The sequence below is a fragment of the Triturus cristatus genome, chromosome 6 (genome assembly GCF_964204655.1).
Source record: "Triturus cristatus chromosome 6, aTriCri1.1, whole genome shotgun sequence".
Lineage (NCBI taxonomy): Eukaryota > Metazoa > Chordata > Amphibia > Caudata > Salamandridae > Triturus > Triturus cristatus.
Genome location: NC_140589.1, coordinates 613,183,753 through 613,198,900, shown reverse-complemented (window position 1 = coordinate 613,198,900; position 15,148 = coordinate 613,183,753). Strand labels below are relative to the sequence as shown.

Genomic DNA, 15,148 nt, shown 5'->3' with positions numbered 1-15,148 from the left:
GCCTCCAGGGCTTTCACTGCGTCACTCACAAGTGTCAGAAGCGGAATATCATGTAGCAGTTTCACACAGTCAGTTCCTGTCCTGGTACTTGAGTAAGGGTAAAGTTCCTCATAGTAAGTTGCAAAAGTATCAGCTATCACCTTGTCTGTAGCCTGTAGAAGACGTGGTTCTGCGCTGTGTTTTCTCCCTTGTCTAACCCTGTGCATCAAATGTGATTGCTGTGTTGCATGGAAAAAACTGTAAACGGCCTCTATGTTAGGCATCTAATAACAAGCATTTGCAATGCAATAGGTCTCACATTTACATGAGTTTAAGCTATTGGCATTGTAAATGACAATGCCTTTTATTTTATGCTTTAAAGACCAAAACATAAATAAAAGGCATTGTCATTTACAATGCCAATAGCTCAAACTCGCGTAAATGCGAGACCTATTGCATTGCAAATGCTTGTTTAGCTTTTTAACAAAAAAATATATTTTGACAAAGAGTTTACAAAAAATGGCTTCTATATGTACAGATATATGTAATAGAAGTAATTGTATGCATTGTCAGATTAATGCGGTAGCACAGTGGGCAAATGTAATAATTATAGCTACAGCATGTATGCTTTTTTGAGCAGCGGTATCAAAGCCATATAATATGTGTGTATAGAAATGGTTTATTTTCTTAGGTATGGTATGATAGAGAATAGAAGACTAAATGTGTGTAAGAAGGGTGCAACTGTTATGTAAAGACATGTGGTATATTAACGTGTTTGAAAATACGGTATATAATGGTGAAGGTTTTTTTTTTAGATGTGGTAGGGGTTTAAAAGCATGCTGGGAAAAGTTCTAACACTAACATGCACTTTATTTCATTTCCCAGGCCATTGACATTCCATGTCCAAACATTCAGATCTTTCATGGTTTCCCTGCCATTGATGTAGCTATGTAGTGAGTATGAGGTCCTGAGCAACAGGGGCTAGGAGATCATGTCCAGGCCCCAAGCCCAGCCTATGTCGGAACTTCTCTTCCTGCCACCCACTGACCAACAACAAACTGTGTAGATGAGTAAATAAAATGAAGAACAACTCTAAATAGAGCAAACTCAGTACCCCCCTCCCTCCCTGCGTCCCTGCATAGTGAGATCAAAAATACCCACCACCTCAATGTGCAGAGTGCCTGTTGCCCCCACATTTGCATGTAACAGTGAGGGTACATCGCAATGCCAATGTGATCTGGTCTAGGATATTGGTGTAAAGTATTGCAGTCCCCAAAAATTGTTTGTAACAGTTCCCTGGTACCCCTAATAAGACGCACTTCTTTACGGGTCAAGAACCCCCGTCAAAATGAAATGAAATGAAAAGGAATTTAAAAAAGATTTTTAAAGCGCAGCAGTTTCCTGAAGACGTCAAGGCACTGGCAGTAGTTAGTCATGGAAGGTAAGGAAGAAGAAGAAAGAGAAATAACTGATTAATCCTACTACACATCCTTAAAGAGTGAAAAGCCAAGTTTTAAGGGGCTTACGAAATGGAATATGGGAATGGAGTGAGGGAGCAAATTCCACAGCTTGGATGTGGCCATTGAGAAGGCTCTACCTCTTCAACTCGATTTCTTTCGATGCTTAGGAACAATTAGGAGATTCCTACCTGAAAATCTCAATGGTCAGGGGGGAATATAATGTTGGAATAAGTTCCTAAGGCCCGTGTTTTAAAAGGCCTTATGGACAATGCAAGGAGCCTTGAATATAATACGTTTGCCCACGGGTAACCAATTAAGTTTACAAATCTCCTCAGAAACTGAGATCTAGGGACATCAAAAATTACTCAGGCGGCAGCATTTGTAACCAGCTGCAATTAAGCAAGTGATGTCTTATTAATATCAAGGTAAAGCGCAATACAATACCTGAGCCTGAACATAATAAATGCCAAGACCACTTCCGTGCTTGGAGACTGATGAAAGGAAACACCTTCCTAAGGGATCTAATTATCCAAGAGCAGGTTGAAACAGTCCTATTGACCTGGAGATTGAAGGAAAGATTTTTGTCAACCAGTACTTCGAGAGTTTTTTAACAGAGTCAGTAGGAATGGGTAAGGCTCCCAGCCTATCTGGGCACCACAGATTGGACCAGATGGATGGTTGACCCCAAAGATCAAGACTTTGGTCTTGTCTCCATTGAGTCATAGGTAGTTTTTTCCATCCATGAGGTCACAGCCTGCATGCAGTTTTTAAAATTGGTGACAGTCACATCCATGTCCCTAGAGTTAGATACAATTATTTGGGTGTCATCAGCATAGGACAATGCTTGGGGTACGGAAGATCTTATGAGCTTTGCCAGCGGGCAATCATAGAAGTTGAATAATGAAGGGCTCAGGAAGGATCCTTGAGGCACCCCACATGGCAAAGTTATGGACTCCAAGCAAAACTGGTCCACCATAATCATCTGAGACCTGTTGCTCAGCAAAGATGCCAGAAGTTTGAATGCCAGGTCTGTAATCCCCAGATCATGGAGCTGCTCAACAAGCCGGGTCGGGGAGATTGTATCGAAGGCTGCAGAGAGGTCCAGAAGGACTAACGTTGCAGCCTCCCCAGCCCAAAGATCTGCACGTACCAATAACATCCCTGACTGACAGGTATCACGACTTACCCAATACTACAGAGCGATATGACAGTGCCAGGTCCATTTAGCTGCAGAAAATATTGTTCATTTCTCTGCAAAGGGACTTTAGGATTTCGGGCTGCCAGAACAACCAAGCCGGCTTGTCTCTGTGTCACATTCCACAGGCCTGCTCTCGCAGTCATCGCCTCTCCTCAGACCTGCGACTCTCCAGCCCTCCAGCCAGTCCCACACCTCCTCTGGAGAAGTGAAGTGCAATGATTTTCCATCCACCACCACATGGAGCTTGGCTGAGTACAACATCATGTACTTGATGTTCTGTTCTCGAAGTGCTCTCTTAACTGATTCAAAGTTCCATCTCATACGTTGCACCTGAAGGGTGAAATCAGGAAAGAATCTGATGGTCGTGTTCTCAAAATGGAGATCCCTGTGGGTAAGGGCAGCTTGAAGGATCACATCTCGGTCCCTATAGATGAGCACTCTTGCTATAATTGTATGTCAGTCTCCCTGCGAAGCAGGGGACCCAGAGCCCTGTGCGCCCTCTCTATGGAGATATAGTTGTATAGTCTCTGGGGATGGAGTGTCTTCAGGATGAGGTCTTCCAGGAAGAGATCGAGAAACTGACCCTCTGCCTCCTCAGGCATCCCACCACGTGAATGTTGTTGTGCCTGGAACGGTCCTCTGATCCTCCAGACGGGCCGTTATTGTGACATTTTGTTTGGTAAGTATATTAACCTGCCCTGCTAGTCTCTTTATTTTGGAAAGTAGGCCACTTATCTATGTTTCAGCTGTTTTAACTTTCTCAGCGATTTTACGAAGTCAGCTCGTAGCAGGTTGACATCCACCATCACAGAGTCTAATTTAGGCTCCTCCGTACCTCGGAGATCTTGCATAGTGGCCGTGATTACTCTCTAGGAGAGTACGGGTGAGAGATCAGCCTCTCAATTTTCGCTGGCACCTATTACCAGAGTCAGCAGGTGTGGTCATGACAACAATATATTTGCCCAGATTATTTGTCTGTTGAGGTTTAAGGCCCTTACTCCTCACCATGTCATTAAGAGCCCCAGTGCGGTACAGCATACAGCAAGGGCCAAGACTGCCACAGCTCTGCCCCTCTTTTCACAGCGCACCCAAGGACCCACCACAGGTTACCAGCTTGGGGGGGGGGCTAAGACACTGTCCACCAACCAGGCTCCCAAAGACCTACCTCCACGTGGCCGTGTCGAAGGCCGAGCAGAAAGAATCTTACACAGGGAACAGCATGCTAGGGCAGTGCATAGCGTCGAGAGCCAACAGCTCAGCACCTTCCATAGATGTCACAGGGCCCCAGCGGATCATCCCCAAGCAGGGCAAGGAGCAAGAAAGAAAAGTCCACCTGACTGGCTCCTCAATCCACAAGAGACACAGCCCGCCACGCAACCCCGCCACAGCCAGAGGCCACCAGATGATGCAGTGGAGAGGGGGGTCGCAATAGCCGCTCACACCAGTCCAGTCCCCACCCCCACAGGGCTCACTTACTGCTCTCATCGGGTCAAGTGTCAGGGTAGTGGAGCATCACATGGGCAGCACCCGCAACGGTGTTCCCAGGGTACGCCTGCAGGTCCCCGCACGTCTTGTCGCAATCAGACACCTCCACAGTCCAAGACCACCTCTACTCCAACAACAAGCACCCAGGATCTCGGTGTCCCCTCACTGCAGCAGCCAGGGTCAGCGGCCGCATATACACACCTGAGAGGGGAAACCGCAAATTTTGCAGCAGCAGGCCTGGTTTCAGGGGTCCACCATCTTGAGCTGGCCACGTGGGTGCACAGTCGAGCACCGATTCCTCCTTCAACGTGCGCCCCTCGCTGACACGGAGCCCTCAGCAGAAGGCAGGCAATGTGTATATTAAAGGCCCATGCTTTTGGACCTGGCATTGTGCGGATGTCAGGCACATGTAAGGGGATTAATCACTGAAGGCTACAGGGGCTCGTTCAGCCATCATTGTTGGTGGCTACGCACACACCCCCTACTGTTTGTAATCTCAATTAGTATCACTCAACGATCTGCTTAAATAAATAGAAAGACAACACATCTCCAATGTGTTTCCCTTGGATATGGGAGAATGGGGCTGTCAATAATCAGGTAGTCTGCAATAAATTAACTTGGGCTCTGATGTATCAAAAACGGCTACCACTGACCGCAGCTTACACTTTGAAGTATCCCAAACAGAAGGGATGAGAGAATTCCAACACTACAGGCTTTCAAGAGTCAAAATCTGGGCCAGAAAACTATGTGAAGCAGAGTTTAATTGTCATGCATGACACATTGTGCAAGTGCAAACATATACAAAAATCTGGAGGCAATGGGTAGCTGTGGCAGAAAAGGTTGGATTCCATGCCCGCCAACTTGAAGTCACAATTCTGCTTCGTATGCAGGGAAATAAATGAATCCAGCTGTAGATAAATGGCATGAAAAGTAACAATGTGCTGAGATGCATCGACAGAGAGGCAATGGTAAAGTGGCTGACTTGGAAATGGTGAGCTAAACTTCAGGACAGGTTTATGCTGCAGATGGAAAGTATATTTGTGTTGCAGGGAGGAACTAGGATGTGTTAAAGGGAGGAAATACTGATGTGTTAAGTGAGGGAAATAGGGTTGTATGGCAGTCGAAGGGTGTTCAGAAATGGATTGTTTTCTAAAGAGGGATGCAAGGCCAAGTATAGTAAGATGTACCAATCTAGTTGCTGAATTGCACATTGTGATCAATCCCAGGTACCCTGCTTGACCAAATTGTATGAACGAACATAGGCAAATACATTATTTCACCGAACATCATTTTCAGTGCAGTGTACACAAAATCTGTCTTGTGTTTAATTTAATATTCTATAAAGTTGATCCAAATATAATAAGAATCTAAGCCATGTGGACTGTATACATGACAACTGACTTGCCTCTTATTTAACTAATAGCATTGTCATCAGGGCAGGGGAAGGTATGTTTCTCTGGTGTCAAATATTCTGAAGTACTAAGGTGACATGCTACTCGTGTTAATGAAATAAAGTTCAGTGACTTTTGAATTCAAACTATCATATTTCAATAAATGTTGATCATATTTAATGCACTAAGATATGGGATGATTTAATGTTTTTAAATATTACTAGATTACATGTTCAGAATTGGTTCATAGACCACCTTGCTTTCTCACAAAGTTTATTGATAAAATTAACTTTAAAATGGGACATTTGTGGCTCTGTTTTTCTATTTTTTCTTGGAAGGAGAGCCTTCCCCACCCAAACTCAGCTTACGATAGTCAGGCTCCCTCTCTTTGCTGGCTCGCTACGTCAAAGCCATCCCCATCTTTTATGCCCACCACTTTCAAATCTCACCAGCCACCACTGCTCACAACCTGCACCTCAATCCCTCATCGTTGTACCCCAAACCATGAATATTGTAATCTTAATGCCAACCCCTATTCCACACTCCTAATGTCTGAACCCTTAACCTTATATCCCTGTTTAACCCATATAAACCAAAATCTATAAACCCTAATCCTTTTCCATAAACCCTTAACCTGATTCCCCAAACCCTTAACCCTTTACGGGAAACCCTTAATCCTATACTCTAAGCCTTAATGCTGGACACTTAACCTTTTTTCCTAACCCTTGACCCCTTTTCCCTTTACCCTGTAACCCTAACACCTCTACTTCAGACCCATAAACCTAAACCTTAAACCCTACACCTTTAATCCCTAATCCTACACCCTTACGCTCATACTCTTTACTTTTAAATCCTCAACTTGCCCCTAAATCCTTAATGGCTAACCCTAATGAACCAAACTTTTATCCTATTCCAGAAACCCTTAACATTATACCCTAAATCCTATACCATTAACTCCCATCCCCCTTTATATGCTTTTTCACATACTCTTAACCCCAATACTGTAACCTCTTTGATCCTTTCACACAATCCTCCATCAATATACTTTGGGAATATTGCAAAGGTGAATCAAAGGTTTACGAAAAATCATTCTACACCTCGGTCACCTAACATAGTGGGAGATATGTTAGCTTGCATCTCAATCAAAACATTGATAAAAGCTCCAACAAGGACAATAAGAACTGTCTTCTGCGTAAATAAGAGGCTAGTGAAACACTTGCAGACAAATATTGGTTTAACAGATTTTGGAAGCAAAAGCCTAGGAAAGGATAGGAATTAAATTTTTAGGTAGCATAAATCCTTTTCACATATTGACTATTTCCTGTTTGGAAATTATTGTGAGGCTCTAAGGTCGCAATAGGAGGTATAATCCTCTCAAACATGTTTCTAAAAATGTAAGCACCAACACCACATTACTAAATATGCATAACAGTAGGACAAAAGGGATTAGTCGATTTAATTATAGTATACAAATGAATGAATACAATTGTAGATTTCTAAATGAAAACAAGAATTCCACTCCCTTTGGAGTGGCATGGGAAACAATGAAGCATGAATTTTGAGGTAATTCCAAGTCACTCTTGTAGGGTTTAGCTGGGAGAATAAAGAGGGATCTGCTTGAGCATTTGCATAAGATTAAAGATCTAGAAGAAGATCCGACAATAAGGGTCAGATATGAAAAATAAGACAAGACTTTATACAATTAAGAAACATTTAGTGGTGATTGCCTCTTTGCACAGCTATGATAATCACAAAAGTTGATTCTCTATGCGCACCACTCTGATAATGACAGTTAATATCATCACCAATGCTGCTGGGGAAACCTAGCTAGCTGCCCTATGTGTCACATTGTGAGTTCTGGCTATGTCTGTACATGATTCACCTTTACAGAAGAGACTTTTCTAATCTCACATGAGATTGCAAACCTTTAGATCCACAAACCTTGCCTGTTCAGTTTCGTGGCTTCCAGTTATTTGACTATGATGGGATAGTTATTCTGTGCTAGTCCAATATGTTCCCAGTAGTGTGGTAGCTGCATTAAAGCCATATTTGTGACATGCAATTAGGTACCTGAAATGGCCTCACCCCTGCAACCTCAGACCTCCACTTCTTGAACAGGATTAGATTTTGCATGTAGTGTCTGGCTCTCCACAGCCCTACAACCAATTCTAACCTATAGGGCTGATATGGTACCCCATTGTGGTCCCAACTATTGGCCTCTGTTGAGTCATTTAACCCTGTTAGAATAACACCCAGTTTCTTGTCCTGATCTCAATTTTCCTATCAAAGCTTCTGGTGGCCATCAGAAATATTGATTTACAAAGAGCTGGCACTAGACACTTTGTTTAGGATATGAACAATCATATCTTCTACCACTATTGCATTCTTTCCTTTCAATTATATGAGCTTGATAGACAGAAAGGGTGCAATATACATTTATAAAACACACAGCTATGTCATCTATTCCTGAAATGAGAGGTCTACAAAATATTGAAATAAGTATTATGACAAAGCTACCTCACTACTACTAACCAGAAGAAAACAATACAGGTATGTGTTTGCTTGAGAAATACATGAACAACGTTTTGGAAGGATCAGTGACTAAATATCGAGGGACACAATATCGAGTGTCCACAATATCGAAGCAAAAATATCGAGAGACATAATCTCGAGTCCCTATCTTCAAACAGGTAAGTACTAAAATATCGAGTACAAAATATCGTTGCTCAAAATATAGTTACCTAAAATATCAATTTTTTAAAATGTATTAAAACTAATATAAAAGTAATTACATAATAAACACAATTAAGTAAAACATAGTTAAAATAATGTAAAAAAGCTTAAAATGTAAAAATAATAAATGTAATGTAAAAAAATGTTTAATTGTTGTTTTAACATATATATTAACTTAATAATATTAAAACATAATTAATATACTTAATTATAAAATATTTAAAACATTATTACAATATATTAACATATATATAAATAAACATATATACATTTAAAAATAAATAATATACAATAATTTAAATAATAATATTAAAAAAGAATTATGCAAATTAATATTTTACACTACATTAAATGGAACAATAATAAAAATGTTGCATAGCATAGTGAATAAAAATAGTATTCACACTACAACAAGTGCCAAAGTATGGAATATGTTGGATATAGGGTGGGTACAAATTACTATTCCCACTCCAATGAGTGGAACAGTAGGGTAAATGTTGGATAGCGGGTGAGTAAAAATTCGCTATTCCCACTCCTACAAGTGGAACAGTAGGGAAAATGTTGGACAGCGGGAGAATAAAAATTACTATTCCCACTCCAATGAGTGGAACAGTAGGGAAAGTGTTGGATAGCGAGAGGGTAAAAATTACTATTCCCACTCCAGTGAGTGGAACAGTAGGGAAAGTGTTGGATAGCGGAAGGGTAACAATTACTATTCCTACTCCAGAGAATGAAACAGTAGGAAAAGTGTTGGATAGCAGAAGGGTAAAAATGACTATTTCCACTCCAGTGTGTGGAACAGTAGGGAAAGTGTTGGATAGCGGGAGGGTAAAAATTACTATTCACAATCCTACGAGTGGAGCAGTAGGGAAAGTGTTGGATAGCGGGAGAATAAAAATTACTATTCCTACTCCAGTGAGTGTAACAGTAGGGAAAGTGTTGGATAGCGTGAGGGTAAAAATTACTATTCCCACTCCAGTGAGTGGAACAGTAGGGAAAGTGTTGGATAGCGGGAATGTAAAAATTACTATTCTCACTCCAGTGAGTGCAACATTAGGGAAAGTGTTGGATAGCGATTTAGTAGACCCACTCCTACAATTTAATTAAAACTAATTAACAAATAATGAATTATTAAAATTTAATTTAACTCCCACTATTTTCCACTATAAACGTCAACTCCAATAGTCTAAAATATTAATACATTAACATTATTAATTAACATTTAATTAATTAGCTAATCACAATTAACAATAAAATTAATAAAAATCATATCTAAATTAATTAACAGTATACAATAACTTTGATTACATATTATATAAATATTAATCAAAAAATATTTAAAATTAATTTAATACACACCATACTCCCCTATAAACACTCGACACACTCCTAAAAAATGTACAGTATTAACATATTAATACATTAATTATTATTAATTAATATGTAATTAATTACTATTTACTAAACCATTACACAATTTACATAATTAGCAATTAATTAAAACTTTTATTAATAACGTTTTACATATATAATAATAAATTAATTGACTTAATTAACAATATTAATTATTAAAAATTAATTATTGATTAATACATTATATATTTTTTTAATTTAAATTAAATTACTTCCCAACCTACTCCCCTATAAGCCCACAACCTGCTATGGAACTAATATACGCAAACATTAATTAACAATAGTAATTATTAAACAATAAATTATTAATTAATAAATTATTAATTTTGATAATTTAAATTAAATTACTTCCCACCCTATTCCCCTTTAAACCCACAACCCGCTACGGAACTAATATACGCAAAAATTAATTAACATAAAATTATTTATCTTAAAAAAATTGTAACATACATTAAAAAAATATTATATACTTTTAACACATATACTAACATATAATACAATTAAAAAAAATCGATATAATGAAATTCGATATATTGACATTCGATATTACTTACCTATATGTCGATATTATTTCCAACTATATTATGTCTATTCTATATTCTGTCCTCTCGATATTTTGGAGTCGATATTGTGTCCTTTCGATATAATTTTTTTTATATTTAGTCTCATTACCGTTTTAGAAACAGTTGGATGCAGGAGATCTTTTGGTGGTCGGAGAAATAAAGGGTGCACCAAAGGGTTCGGTGTTTATAACCTACCACGGAGTCAGGCAAGTCCGTGACAATAGGTTGCTTTAAAGGATATGCACACATAAAAAGCCAAAGCAGAGTTGCCAGTTCAAACATATTAGCACATTTGCTACAAATTACCGGTGTCCGTAGCTTAGCATGTTGGCAAGTGTTTGAAACATAGCCGCGCCACTCACAGCTTGATAGCAATCTCCTTTGGGTCTTTGAAGCTTTTGCACAATTTCGTTACACTTGGAGTACAGCTCATCAATGCCGAGATCACTGAAATGCAAAGAATGCATAGGAAATAAATAACCAACATCAAGTACAGTATGACCCCAATGTCAAAAGATTTTGGCCACCCCACAAAGTAATGATCTGACCATGAGCACATAAAATATCAATTGGGATTCTAAACATATAATAGGTCTGGCTTTTCCTCATTTTATCCACTGCAGAAAGCTTAAGCTAGCTCTAAATAATGGGTATCCAACACCACACATGAAATATTCTTTTCATAGTCACAATGCATTTCCTTGTAGAGGGTTTGGTCCACAAACGTACTTGTGCACACACGTCTAACATAGATTTGCCTATAGCATCGTTTATGGATGAAACATAATTTGAATTTGTGTATGAACATGGATTTACTCACATGAAAAAGTACTCCATGGTGTAATTTTAAGTGTAAGTAAACCTTATCCCAAATTTGGGTTGCTGGGTGTTCCAGGGTAACATCATGGTCCATTGAGAACAGGCATCGCACTGCTGCGCGAGAAGTCCTGCTTGGTCTCTTCTCACTATTATAAAGCAGTAAGGAGTAAGGTGGAGTAAGGACGTCGATCAGATCGTCTCCAGTTGTAAAAATCACACTGTGCCCTTGATTGCCTGATTCATTCAGACAACTTTTGCCACAAATATGGATCTGAATATTACATTCCATGGATGGGTTGGGCAGCCCTGCCATGGTCTATATCTACTGAATAACGGGAATTGTCCTTAGCTGGCCCTTGCCACGTTATGGGCATTGGTGTAACCAGGTTTTGAACTCCAATTGAGCATTGCAAGAGTGATGAGGATCACTTCTCCCGTCCCCTTGTCCTGAGGAAGATCCTCATAGCTGAGGAATTAAAGTCCCTCTTTTGCCGATAAACCGGATTGAAACGTCAACGCTACCCCCTACCGCACCGGGACCTATTTCCCCTTCCCCATTATCTCTGTTTACAGCCTTAAGCAAACTCTCCTTACAAATTAAAATGAATAATTTGCATGTGGCCAGGTTGCATCTAACTGTTTATTGATTATCAGTTTTGTACAGTCTTGTAAACATATGCCCTTTACTTTTCTACACACTTTGAGCTCTCTTGACTCCTATATATACACACTTGAGCACTCCTTCTTATACGTTCTCTAGAACATTTTCCTACCTTCTTGACCCTCTGATGATTGTTCCTTTAAATGACTAAATAAATATATTGTAATAATACTTAGCGGTTTTTTCTGCACATTTGTTTTCACGATTTACAGACGTTTGGGAGATGATTAATGTAAGCTCAAATAAGTTGTTAATTCTGTTAATCTAACTCTTCCTTGAATAATTGGTCCAGGACCATTGTTTCTTGATAATAACTGATACCCAGGTCCAGGGACCTTTTGGGAATACCGCATTGTTTATAATGGTCTCTGCTCACTGCATAGCTGCCACTCGAGGAGCACTGCTCATGGTTCCAGTGGTGTGAAGAGTTTCAGGCCCTTCCACTATGTTCCACTATGTCCCAAAATCGTCCACACCTGAATCTTTCACACGGAAACTCACTTGCAGCTCTCCTGAAAGCGCCTTACAAGATGCAGCAATCTTGCCAGTCATTGACAGCTCCATGAAGAGTATGCAAATGTGCGTTTCGGGTTTTTGCGGGGCAGTGTCTTGGAGCATGGTCGCGGCCACAGGCTTACATGCACCCAGGCATAGCATTTCCTGATTCTTACCTCTACACCTCATCTTTGCTCTTTTTTTTTTTGAAACCTTTATTACAGAAGTCAAAAGAGTTACAAAAATGGGCCTACAACCTTCGGGCTGGCCGCTAGCAAACAATAAGAGCATAGAATACAAGTGGGAAACACACGCTGCAGAGTGAGATAGATCACAGGAGTTGGAAAGAAAAAAACGTTGGCGGCCACACCGTCCGGACCCCCCAGATGGCGGTTCCATTTTTATGTAAGAAATAACAAACAAATCCACAAGGCAGCAAGAAATCGAAGCAGCAGTATGCGCTCCCCTGGGGAGGACCCTACCGACACACAGGAAAAGCGGGGGGGGGACAGGCCAGAGCGGAGACAAAGTGGACCCCGTACCCAGAACCAAGGAGACAAGGAGACTAGGGAGACGGGGCCAGTGCCAGATCAGGCGTCAGCGGCGGGGTACAAATTCCGCCACGGTAGGAGTTCCAGGGGCCCCACACTTTCACCCATTTCCCAGGCTTACCTCTCGCGACATACACCACTTTTTCCCGAAACATACACCAATCCATGTTGTCCTTCCATGCCAAGATCGTTGGCGACCTCTGGGAGCCCCACAATTGCGCTATGTCACGCTTGGCCACCATATAGCCCAGAGTCACCCACCACGTCTGCGGCACTGAGTAATCAGTCGGCTCCCACACATTTAGCAGACACCTCCTCGCCTCAGGAAGCAGCGGCACATGTGTGACCGCCCGCAACACTGCATGCACACCACGCCAGAATCGCGCCACCTCCGGACATTCCCACAAAATATGGACGAAGGTCCCCAATGAACCACACCCACGCTTACACAACCCATCCACGGAATATCCCATACGCATCAGACCCGGCCCCGTAACATAGACCCTATGGAGTATTTTGAGCTGGACGAAGCGAAGGCGGGCTGGTATGGCCACCTCTTTCGGGGAGGCCACCGCAGACACCAAGTCCTCGTCGTCCAGCTCCAATCCATCGGCGACCCACGCCTCACGAAGGCTAGTCAACAGTCCCGAGCGATCGTTGATGAGCTTTTTGTAAATCAAGGAAATCGTGCCATCTGGCACATGCCCATCTAGCACTCTATCTTCCAGAGGGGAGTACTCCGGGATGGAGGCAACATCCGGGAATACGGAGACCAGCGCGTGATGGACCTGTAGATATCGAAAGTACTCCCTGTCCTGCAACTGGAATTCCGTCTGCAGCACATCGAATGTCTTGAATCCCCCCCTCGTCCAGAGATCGCCCACCCTGCTGATGCCTATCATGTCCCACTTCTCAAAGCCCTTCGAGGTCCACAGGGAGCCCAGCCGCTCAGAGGCATACAGTGGCGTCTCCCGGGTCAATCGATCCTTCCACCCCATCGCCAAGTTTGCCGCGTGCCACACCCGTACCATGACCCGCGTAGGGCCCGTCAGGCGCGCGTCGAGCGATCGAGAATAAAGCGCCCGTTTGTAGTCACCACCCGGCAGTAATAGTTTATCCATCTCAAAGGCCGGGTTTAGAGCGGGCCCGTAAAGGCCGTGGTTTATCGCGGCCAGCTGGGAGGCCCAGTAGTACCGTTTGATGTCTGGGAGGGTGACCCCCCCGTCATACCACGGGAGTGTCAGCTTCGCAAGGGCGATACGCGGCCTCCCATCCCAGAATAGTTGGCGCTGCAAACTCTCCACCTCGCGAAAGTAGCGCGCCGGGACAACATCCATCGTGTTCTGTAAAGCATATAGGAAACGTGGCAGCGACATCATCTTAAACAATGCCGCACGGCCAAGCGATGAGAGCGGCAAGCGCCTCCAACGCGCCACGTCCTCCTTCAGGCGCTGGAGGGGGGGGAGCAAATTTTGTTTATATCGGGCCTCAGCGTCCAGGGTAATAAAGATACCCAGGTACTTAAATCCCTGCGGAGCGACCTGGATAGGGCAGCCCTGCGGTAGGATAGGAGTCTCCCCGGAGAGGACATACACACAGGATTTAGCCCAGTTGATGACTAGGCCAGAATTGCGGCCAAAGGAATGCAAAACATCCACTAATACAATCAGCGATTTACGCGGGGAAGCAAGGTATAAAAGGATATCATCTGCGTAAAGAGATACGCGATCCTCATACTCAGGGGTCCAACGGAGACCACGAATGGAAGGCTCCCACCGCAGCCACTCCGCCAGGGGCTCCAAGGCAAGCGCGAAGAGGAGCGGCGACAGCGGGCAGCCCTGCCGCGTACCCCTGCCCAGCTCAAACGGAGCCGACACTCTACCGTTCACCACCACCTGCGCCAGAGGTCCGGAGTATAACAGTTTCACCCAACCAATGAATCCCGGGCCAAAACCAAACTTCGCCAGCATCGCCCAAATATATGGCCACTCAAGCGTGTCGAACGCCATAGTGGCGTCCAAGGACGCCAAAATGGCTGGCTCTCGTATGAACGGGACCCGCGCGAGCACCCAGTGCAGACGCCGCAGATTAAGCGCGGTGTTGCGATGAGGGATAAAGCCGGACTGGTCCTGGTGAATCAGATCGCACACCACGCTGACCAGCCGATTAGCCAGCACTTTGGCGAGAATTTTGGGCTCCGCATTCAACAGAGAAATGGGCCTGTAAGACGTGACCCGATCCCGCGGCCTCCCCTCCTTATGAATAACCACGATAGTGGCCAGACGCTGGTCCAGCGGGAGGGAACCCGCCGAACGGGCCGCGAGGAACATAGCGCGGAGATGTAGCGCCAGCGTATCCGGTCGCAGCTTGTACAATTCGATGGGAAGGCCATTAGGACCC

At 42.9% G+C, this 15,148-nt stretch overlaps 1 protein-coding gene across 1 annotated transcript in view; it reads right to left on the bottom strand.

Moving 5' to 3' along the window:
- LOC146817631 (uncharacterized) overlaps positions 1–15,148 on the bottom strand; it is a 289,744-nt gene that overhangs the window by 81,901 nt on the left and 192,695 nt on the right. Inside the window, exon 8 of the mRNA XM_085609647.1 lies at positions 10,529–10,669. Coding sequence (XP_085465773.1) covers positions 10,529–10,669 — 141 coding nt within the window. The remainder of the gene's footprint in view (positions 1–10,528; positions 10,670–15,148) is intronic.